At 31.4% G+C, this 11450-nt stretch overlaps 1 protein-coding gene across 1 annotated transcript in view; it reads left to right on the plus strand.

Moving 5' to 3' along the window:
- The window catches only part of LOC145259782 (magnesium transporter NIPA2-like), a 67465-nt gene extending 60782 nt beyond the window's left edge, over nucleotides 1-6683 (plus strand). The window contains exons 5-6 of the mRNA XM_080117546.1: nucleotides 662-822; nucleotides 5926-6683. Of these exons, the coding sequence (XP_079973672.1) occupies nucleotides 662-822; nucleotides 5926-6533 (769 nt within the window). The 3' untranslated portion in view covers nucleotides 6534-6683. The remainder of the gene's footprint in view (nucleotides 1-661; nucleotides 823-5925) is intronic.
- The last annotated feature ends 4767 nt before the right edge of the window (nucleotides 6684-11450 follow it).

The following is an 11450-nucleotide window of genomic DNA, read 5'->3' on the forward strand; positions in this document are numbered from 1 at the left end:
GTGTAACACATAGCTTGTTTATAAGAAAGAAACTCGCTTTCCTTACAATTAAACAGAAATATAAGTTTTTTTTTTGTATATTTATATAATTAATACATGTAATTATTATTTGAATTCTTTGGACTACTGTTCTCATCTTGAGGGTTATTTTTGCAACATTTTGATCTATGTAACCTCTGACCTTCTTTAGGTGTATCTTTTCAAACTCTGGAATCTGCACAGAATTTTAAACGGAATCCATTATTCAATCCATGAGGATATCATGCTATCATTACATCAGCTATGACTGTATAGAAGTCCTGTATTTTGAATGTTGTCTGCACTGAAGATCGAAGTTTCAATCTACAAGAGTGTCATTTATGACCAAATTTTACCAAGTACTTTATCCATGGATATTTTGGCATGAATTTTAGGAGCCTTAAACTTTTTTATTTTTTTGAGGTACAATCTTATTACTTATCACTATAAATCACTGCCCATTATTACTATATATATACACACACATACCCCCCCACACACACATGCATACAAGATATATCTGAAGAAGGTTGCAAGTGAATTAGACCGAAATGTTATGAAAATAGCACTGAATTCGAGAATAGTAGTCAGAATAATACAAATTAATTTTTTTTTGTTATTTTTAAAAATTTATTTTTGTCAGTGCTTTGTTGTCTTCCCGGGTGTTAAAAGAACGTCTCAATCTTCTTGGCAAAGTCGGCTGTGGTTTGGCCATCATTGGTTCGACTATTATGGTTATCCACTCACCTAAGGAACAAGAAGTGGCCAATATGGCCGAACTTGAAGATAAGCTGAAACAACCAGGTAAGAGAAAGAAAACTATCATTTTATTAGATATTAGCATGGGTGCCCGGCGTTGCCCGGGTATTTGGAGGTGTATGTTGGGCAAAAAAAAAAAAAAAAAGCGGTCAATTTTTTTAACTTTGACCCCTATTACGACCCCTTAACATTTATTGTTTTCGGCTCAAATCAAGTTATTAACTTAGATCCATGTCCAAGGAACCTATATCTAAAATGTCAAGTGTTTAGACCCAAAATTGTCGGAGGAGTTTGGTAGAGTTCTCAAAGGTCAAATCGTTGAACTTTGACCCCTTAATTGCAAAATTTCTGGCCGAAAACCGATCACATCGATTTTCCCAAATCTCAGTACCTTGTATATCAAATTTCGAGTCTGTAGAAAATTGACAGAGTTATTGCATAGGGAAATGTACACACACAGACAGATACAGACACGTTCACTTTTATAGATGTATAGATTTGTTTTTTTCTCTGTGTAAATGTTGTGTGAATTTGAATTAAAATTTGTAACTTAAGAAGCCAATGGCATAATCATATTGACCCCGGTTCCTGTCAGATCACCAAAGTTAAGCAACGTTGATCTGGTCATTACTAAAATGGGTGACCAATTTGGGAATTCCAGGCGCTATATGTCAGAGGACATCGATACCTCCCTGCAAGAGTTGCAAAAACCTAATGTCATTATCTCCCCTGACAGGGATATACATGCAACTGGGGACTGCTAGTGAATTTCACACTTCTATAAAACTTCCTCCTTTGGAAGAAGCCGGTTAAACCCAAATAGGGTTAGTGCTGGCACACACACAACCCACCACGCAGAATTTTTTATTTTTAAATAGATATTAATTTATTGAAAAATTAAAAATAGCTGCTTTGATACAACTTCATGCATGTAAAGTTTGTTTTTTTCTTTGTTTTTTCTTGTGACATGTTGTCACTAGAAAATCAAAATCTGTCATCTTAAATGGTGATTTTTATTTTTTTCCTTCAAATGTTTCAATCTGTATTCTTAAATATTCCCAAAGTTTCATTGACCACAACCTAAAATTAAATTTAATTGGCATCTATCAATGTAAAGATGATTACTGGGCGTATAACTTTTTTTAGCGTTGTTCTTGTAACAGAAAAATGCTCCAAAAATGAGTGGCAAAAAAAAATAACTATCATAAAGAAAAGCAAATTATCCAATTGTAAATATTAAATGTGGTTGTCTCAAGCAAAATTTAGCTGTATCAATTTAGTCAGAGGAATTTTGAAATGTAAAGAATTCCAATTAAAGAATGGTCGTATTAATTCAGTCAGGATCAACAGTGGTCCTCTTCTTATGTCAAAGCAAAAACTAGAACTGAAAAAAAATTCAAAGAGATTCAGTATATTTTATACAGCTATTCTGATACCTGATTGGTTCATTATTATCATTGGGATATACCATCAAAGTGTAAAAAAAAAAAGACTCAATTATAAAATTAGTGTAGAATTTTTAAATTTAAATGTTTTTTAAGAAGTATAAGTGATGACTTAATTGATACTTGATACAAATCAAGCAATAAGGTATTCCAAAAGTAAAAAGGAATGTGCAAAGAGGAATGTGATTTGAGATTAAATTTAATAAATTTTGATCTATCATAATTTTTAACACTCTCTTTTGCTCTTGAGGGGCCAATATTAATTAGTATATTTACAAGCATGTTTTTACAAAAGTAGTATCAAGTGGGGAGTCTTTCTTGTAAAAGAAAAATGATCTCAAAAGGAATGGCAAAAGAAAATTATCCAATTACAAATATTAAATGTAGTTGTTCCAAGCAAAATTTAGCAGTATCAATTAGGAATGAGACGATTCCAATATTTCTCTGATTCCAATACAATTACCAATTCCGTATTAAATTCCTGATTCTTTAAATCTCTAAATATTTAACTATAAAGTTAATTTTCACACACCCCCTCCCCCGGGTACCCCCCACTTAAGTTTTAACGTTCGTTTTTATGTTTTCTTTTTTTACTGCACTTATTCTTAGGTTTTCATTAACACCCCTACCCCCTCCAAACACTCGGGCAACGCCGGGTACCCCCTCCCCCCGCTAGTCTATATATATAAAAGCGCAAATATGTGTTCGCTTTTTGTGTATGTCCAAGAAAGGCTTTTTTCAGAGAAGCGGTCGGTCGGCTCACAACTTCTTAAAACTTTTTATATCACATAGAAATTATAATATCTCCAGGTTAACAACGGAGCTTGCCTGTCTATTTAATTTGCTTGACTTCGGGAAGATAAATATTCAACATTTGTCGTTCGTCGCATGTGGATTAGTCTTTTTCCTATAATAAAAGCGACACTAATTCTGGCAGTATTTTCCGTCTATCGGCGGAAATGTCTGAAAGCAATCAGATTTGATCAATGTGGAAATATTTTCCTTATATCAAACAATTGCTATTCAAATTGGACAAGGGAAGCTGCCCCCCCCCACCAACATCTTGGGGAAACAAAAATAAAAAAGCTTTCCACAGTAAATGAAATACTATCCCGCAGTCAAAGTTGACCTCCTTGTCATTAAAACGTGCACCTGCCAAATCTAAGTAATTAAATAAATTCAAACATGTTTCCGTTAGTATCTCATGGTGGGTCAATGGTTAAAGGCGCACACTTTTTTTTTCACACTTTAATTTCCAACCTCGCCTCAAGGGTTCGGGTTCGATCCTCATACTCACCTACCAAAACTTTTTTTTTATTTTAACCCCCTCCCCCCTCCTCGGAGTTTTGATTTACCCAAAACCACACACACTTCCAAACACCTGGGCAACGCCGGGTACCTCTCCCCCCCACTAGTATCTATAAATATAAAAGCGAAAATGTATGTATGTGTGTTCGCTTTTTCTGTATGCCTACAAAAGGCTTTTTTTCAGAGAAGCGGTCGGTCGCTTCACAACTTTTTAAAACTTTTTATATCACATATAAATCGTAATATCTCACAGTTAATAATGAAGCTTGCCTGTCTATTTAATTTGCTCGATTTCGGGAAGATAAATATTTAACATTTGTCGCTCGCCGCATGTGGGTTAGTCTTTATCCTATAACATGTTGGGGAAAATAAAAATCCCGCAGTCAAACTTGACCTCATTAACTCATTAAAACGGGCACCTGCCAAATCCAAGTAATTAAATAAATTCAAACGTGTTTCCGTTAGCATCTCGCAGTGGGGCAATCGTTAACGTTGCACTTTTTTTTTTTTCACACTTTAATTTACAACTTTGCCTCAACGATTCGGGCTCGATCCTCATACTTCCTTTTTTTTTTTAACCTCCCCCACCCCCGGAGTTTCCACACACACCTCTAAACACCTGGGCAACGCCGGGTACCCCTCGCTAGTATATATATAAAAGGCAAAATGTGTGTCATCATTTCATGTATGTTTCGCAAAGGCTTTTTTCGCCGATGCTCCCGGAGGGGTTACTATCGCTTACAACTGTTTATATACCCGCTAGATAATATCTAGGATTTGGGAAAGCGCGTAGCGTCTAGATTTACTTACAGCGGCTTTTATAAAATTATTGCTATTTTGGCTTCTCACGTATTGATTGGGCTTTTTCGTATAAAAAGCCAAACTAATTCAAAGCTAACACTGTTCTCGGCATCGCGCCCGGAACATTCACAAGCTTTGATCAATGTGGGGCTAAACTCCTTATATCAGACAATTGCTATTCAATCTGGACAATCCTCTTTTGATGGGGTGCCAGTTTCCCCCCACCATCATCTTGTGGAAGCGAAAACTGACCCGCATTGAAACAAAGTAAACAAACCCCAAAAAGCTGTCTCGCATTAAATAAAATACTGCTACGTCATCTCGTAATGCTCCCGCGATGACCTCATTTAGTGGCTATCTGTCAATCAAACCGCTTTCACTCGCTTTATAAGCCTTAACTTAACACTCTAATCAATTCCTCTTACTCTTGGCCTAGACGGTTAAGTGGTTGGCTTTTGTTTCACCTCCGCGTCAAGGCTTCCGGGTTCAATCCCGCCTCCCGACCAAAACTAATTTTTTCTTTTACATCTTTAAACACACGGGCAACGTTTTTTTTTTTTTTTTACTTCGCTTATTCTTTAGTTTACCTCCCCCCCCCATACACACAGCGTTGTTATCCTAAAATTGCAGGTTCGATTCGACAGGGTTATTTATGCCATTTTTTTCCGGTTTTTTTTTTTTTTTTTTTTTTTGGTTTTTCCGATTTTTTAACATCATTACTTACCCCCCCCCCCCCTACACACACCTCCAAACACCCGGGCAACGTCGGGTACCCCCCGCTAGTTTTACATAAAAGGTACTCAAACATGCAGCAAGCTTTTTTAATAAGGTTTTGGGCGAACGTTTCGCTGCCAAGAGGTCATGGTTGAAATAGTTGACCTTTGCAGACTCTACCAAATTCCTCCACCAATTTTGGGAACCAGTAATTATAAACAATAGATAATATATACAAGTAATAAGTATAGAGATAGATATACATTAATATATAGTAATAATTAGTAATAAATGATAATATTTACAACTAGAAATAAAAAAACTGGGTTTAAGGCTCCTAAAATTGATTATATAATGTTAAATTGAATATTTAAAAAAATTTTTAATGCTGTAATATTTTAAGTTATAAATTTATCATATTTTTTACTAGAATATCTTGTCCTTTTCTTTTCCATCTTTAAGCGTAATCATATTTTCATGTTTGCATTTTTCTATTGTAATCCATGATTGTAATCTCAGACCTTCTACAAGTGTCTTATCAAACTAGAATTATCTGCAGGAACCCATGGTGTAAGATATTGTACTTAGTAAAATTTATTTGTAAGTGACACTCTTTTGGAGTTTGAAGGTTCAATCTTCAGAATACAATTTCAAATTTGCTATTCCTGTGGATTAAATAAAGTTTTGTTTGAAATTCTGTGTAGATTCTAGAGTTCGACCTGAAAAAAAAGTTGGTTACATCATCCGAAACATTGTAAAAATAACACTAAAGGTGTCCAAATAACTCTAATACAAATTGTCAATCCTCATCTCAAAACCTTGTGCTTTGATAATTAAACATTAAAATCTTTTTTTTTTTTTTTTTTTTTGTTTATTCTAGGTTTCATTATCTACACCCTTCTGGTCGTGGGTGCCACTGTGGTGCTAATATTCTACTACGCCCCTCGATATGGCAACACAAACATTCTAGTGTACATAGGAATCTGTTCCTTGCTCGGATCATTTACCGTGATGGGTTGTAAAGGTATCGGAGTCTCGTTGAAGGAGGCTGTGACTTACAAGAGCAATGTCCTGCTGAGCTGGCTCACCTGGCTGCTGGTGATTGTCGTCATTGTTTGCATTATCGTTCAACTTAACTATCTGAATCGATCGCTGGACACATTCAACACGTCGGTCGTCACTCCAATTTATTACGTTTTCTTTACGTCAGCTGTTATAATCGCATCATTGGTTCTCTTTAAAGAATGGGGCAACATGAAGCCGGAAGACATCGTCGGAAACCTTTGTGGGTTTTTGGTAATTGTCTGTGGAATTTTCCTTCTAAATGCATTCAAAGACATGAATATTACTTTGGCAAATTTGCCGAGTTCGAGAAAAACTGAAAACGTTTCAACGCACGATGATAAAATGATGACGTCATTGTGCCACGAGGATAGGCAGACGTTACTTCCAGACAAAACGCGTGTCAAGGAATATAGTAATTATTGAACAGAAAACTGATTGTCTGCAACTTTTTGTATCACATGAACCATTATTTGTAGGGAGTTTGTACGGCAAAAGTGCACTTTAGTTAACAGGAAGTATTTCTTTGTTTTCATTTTCAGAAGAGTTATATTAGGGAAAAGCGATAATCCAAAATTTTTAGACTTTAAGGACTTTGATTTTATTATAAAAATTTACCTTTTTCTAAAAAAAAAAAAATAAGGTAATTTTTGCTAAATTTTATTAGTAAATTAAAAAAATAAATTTGAAATATTGTTACCTATATAGTAAATATTTAAAAAATTTAGATTAATTCAATATTTCCGTAATATTTTCTGGTGTGTTATCTTGTTTTTACTGAACTTATTTTGAGTTATGATGAGAGTACAAAAACAATAAAATATTTCCAATTAGTTAAAGTGCACTTGTGTGCTATTTGTACCAAAAGGATACATCCATCTCAAGTTTTAAGTTAATGATGTATCAACTGGCAAATGTCTTGCTTCTTTTCAGGAAATAATGTGTAGATGTTTGTTAATAGTCTACACATAATATTGTTAACAAGCTGAACTAAAAAATGATGATAGGCATTTCTGTTAGCTTTTAGCATTGTTTAAATATTTTTTTATGGTGAAATGGTTTTAACTATTTACACACAGTTCAAATTTAGGTGAATGATTCCAAATTAATTTCTTTTATTTTTTTAAGGGGGATATCACGAATTTTTAACAAAAGCCAACAAAAGAAAAAAGGGTAAAAATAAAATAAAATATGCAACAAATAAATGTTACCAAAGGCAAGGTAAGTTACTCTTTTGCCTACCGACCTAGATAAGTTTTACTTGTGTTTAAAAATATTTTAAGTATTTTTTAATACTTAAAAACAGTGTCCATTCTGTTCAGATAAGACAAAACAAAAAAGAGGGGGGGGGGTGATCATAAGCATTGCATGATGATCATTGATAATCGCTCAAAAAAAAAATATTGGTAGAACATTACATATTCGTATGACTGAAAACATTAGATTTGTTTCTCCCAGTATTTTGTTCAATTTTTTTAGCAATTATCAAGGATTATTGTGCAATGCTTTATGGCTGCCATTATTTTTTTTATCCTAACTAAACAGTAGAACTTTTTTTCTTTTTTTTTTTAACTAAGAAAAACAGCTTTAAAATATGTTAAAACACAAAAAGCTTACCTAGATAGGTAGAAGAGTAACTTATTTTGTGTTTGGTAATATTTGTGTGTGTGTGTGTGTGTGTGTATATATATATATATATATATATATATATATATATATGTATGTATATATATATATATATATAGAGAGAGAGAGATTGAAATCTGTTCAGATATGTATTAATTCAGTGTTTTTTCAAACAGTCTGATGAGATGCTATTCTGGAATAAGTTTCAAATTGTCCAAATGGTATTGAAACAATTGTAACATTCTTAAAAATACAGAACATGATGCTAAAATTTTTTTTTCTTGTCTTTGTTTTGAAAACTTTGTGTGTGTGTGTATATATATATATATATATATATATATATAGATTTGTTGTTGTTGGCTCTTATTAATAATGCCCGATATATCAATATAAGAAATCTATTCAATCTGAAAGTGAATTAATGCATTTTGATAAATTGATTTCTTTATTTTGAGATAAGTAATTTTGAAGCATTCACATCGATTCTTCAATTGTTATTCAGTTTAAATCACAAGCTTCCTTACAAAAAATGAAATTTAATTTTATAATTTCTATGAAATTCATCAAGAAAGTGAAATTATTTCTCCATATCGCAACTTAATTGTTTTTTTATAAAAGTGTAAATACTGCCAGTTTGGCTCGGACAAAAATGTACGCCTGTGATGAAAAAAAAAAAAAAAAATGAATGGTTTATAGGATACACCTTTTTACAAGGAGATTTTTTTTCAGTGTGCAATGTTTTTATCTATAATATTGTATTTAATTTGTTTTTTTTTTTATAAAACATGTCAAGAAAGTATAAAATAAATTGTTAATCTATCATTTTTGATAGACACATACATCTTGACAAATAGAAAAATTATAAGAAGCAGGTTTATTAAAATATATAAATGCATAAAATTTCTTAAATATTTCCTTATAGTTAGAAATGATTAAAAAAAAATTTATCAAATTAAAGAAAAAGGGGCTTACATTCTCTAAATAGAATACTCACGTCACGTATTGAAATTTTCTATATAATCTTTACTAATGAAAATTAAATATATATATATATATATATATATATATATAAAGTTTTTTCAATTTTTTTTTTTTAAAAGACATTTTGTATTCCTACACATTACCAAATAAGAAATAGAGAAAAGATATAAACAGACACTTTTTGTATTGATTTTTTTTTTAGATAAAGTTTTTTTATGTACATAAAAATATGTATAAGAAAAATGTGCCACATCAAAAAGGGCAATATAATGCAGGCATTGGTGTGCAAAGGAAGAAACTTACACTTAGGAAGTGGATTTAAATAAAACGACGACGTTCTCAAGCTATCATTAAGCAAAAACTACAGTCTGGACCTATAGATGTGTTACTATAGAGATTCTTTCTATTTTTAACAATTTTTATCATTTTATTTATTATCTCCCCTAGATGGCATATCACTTTTCATTAATTCTTAAAAAAAATTATGCAATATAAATGTCATTGCATGCATGTCCAATAAATTCTGCCATGATGAATCTATTCTATCTGGGATCAAAATAGTGGAATTACTACTTGTAGTTTAATAAGGCACTGTTTTACAGGTTGTCACTGTGCAGAGGGAGACAAATCTCATTTACTAAAAGATTCGTTCAGTTTTTTTCATCTCATAATTTAGGATGCGATATTTTTTTTTATTAAATCAAAACATTAAAAAAGAAAGCTGCAACGATTTTTTTTTAATGTAACAAAGCTGATAACATTAATAATAGAAAATGTCTTGATGCAACTATTAAGAGAATCGTTTGTTTTCATATCACAATTTATGATGCTAAAACCAATGAATAAACGATATTTGCATGAGATGAAAACATTTAAAAATAAAGCTGCAGTAACTTTTTTTTTTATTCAAAAATAAAATGTTATGGTTAAGGTTTTTAAAAAATACTTTTTTTTTTTTACTGTGACAATGAAAATGCAACGATAGTTCTAGAGGAATTGTAAAGAAATTTGATAACATTAATAATACAAAATGTAGTCTTTATGCAATAATTTTTTTCCAAACTTTTTTTTATTAAAAAGTTTTGAAAAAAATTATAATTTCCTATTGTTACATTTAATCTCTTAGTCATAAAAAAATATAGAAAAAGGTTGTAAAGACTATATTTTGTATTAATAATGTTATCAACTTTGTTTACAATTCCTCTACAACTATTGTTGCATTTTCATATTTTGTAATGTTAAAACTAGATGTTGGTGTTATTAACATTGCAAGCTTTCTTACAGTAAAAAAAGTTATTGACGAGTTTCATTCTTTGTATTTTTTTAAGGTTAAAGACTAATTTTTTAAAAACCTTACCATAACATTTAATTTTTTTATTAAAAAAAAGCTGCTGCAGCTTCATTTTTAAATGTTTTCATCTAATGAAAATATCTTAGGTTCGTTGGTTTTCTCTTAATAGTTGCATAAAGACTACATTTTGTCTTATTAATGTTATCAAATTTCTTTACAATTCCTCTACAACTATTCATTTTCATTGTTGCAGTAAAAAAAAAGTTGTCGGATCTTTAAAAGTTTCATCCTTTGTATTTTGTAAAGTTGATTTTAACATCAAAAATTATATGAAAACAAAAAAAAAACGATTTTCTTAAAAGTCGCTTAAAGACTACATTTTGTATTATTAATGTTATCAACTTTGTTACATTTAAAAAAAAAATCGTTGCAGCTTTCTTTTTTTGATGTTTTCATTTAATAAAAAATATCGCGTCCTAAATTATGAGATAAAAAAATGATCAAATCTTTTCGTAAATGAGAGTTGTCTCCCTCTGCACAATGACAACCTGTAAAACTAGGCACCGCCAAAATTGGGGGGGGGCAGGTCAGTACTTTTTGACGGACCGTCTTTTTAAAAATCTACCAAAAATCAGGTAATTATCCGATCAATACGAAATTTTCAGCGATTATTAGGAGAAGAATGAACTTTATAACAGTGTACTTATTTTTCATAAACGATATTTATATATATATTTTTTTTTGCTTACAAAACCCCCCCTTGTTTTGAAGTGGGAACAAATATGCTTAAAATAATCATCTGAAACTGAACAAAACATATTGTGTTGTTGTAAGGGACAGAATTATAGATAAAAAAAAAAAAAAAAAAAAAATTGTTTGCATACCTTATTTTGACGTCTGAATATCAGAACTTTGATTGTGTTTAATTATCCCGCTTTTGAGTTTTGAAGTGTGAAATTCGGTGAATATGTTAAGTAAAATAATTAATTTAAGTTAAGCAAAACAAAAAAAAATTTTTTTTAATATTTATACGAAAAAAGCCATTTTAAAATTTTTGATAAATAAATTAACAATTTCTTTTTAGCGAGCCGAATAATGCATGACCATTATTAAACAGGGCATGCTTTGAATAATTGATATAAAAAAAAAAAATTCGATAAATGTTGTGCCCTTTGTGTTAAAAATAGCATCATTTTTTTCGATCCCGTTTGAAAACGTTTGCCGCCTTTCGACTACGGTGGACCAAACGCGCTGAAATAATTTTTTTTTATTCTGCTTTAAATTGCCCCCCCCCCCATTTTGGGGAGTCTGGCCCCCACACACATATACATTAAAAACCGAACTCATACAAATGGTCACCCATCTGGTACTGGTCAGCCTCAGCTTTATAATACATTGAAATTTTCGTCACTGAAAAATAAGTTTTTTTGGCCTGTTTGGTCTTC

This window comes from Euprymna scolopes, chromosome 3, assembly GCF_053919585.1.
Source record: "Euprymna scolopes isolate OS-2025 chromosome 3, ASM5391958v1, whole genome shotgun sequence".
Lineage (NCBI taxonomy): Eukaryota > Metazoa > Mollusca > Cephalopoda > Sepiida > Sepiolidae > Euprymna > Euprymna scolopes.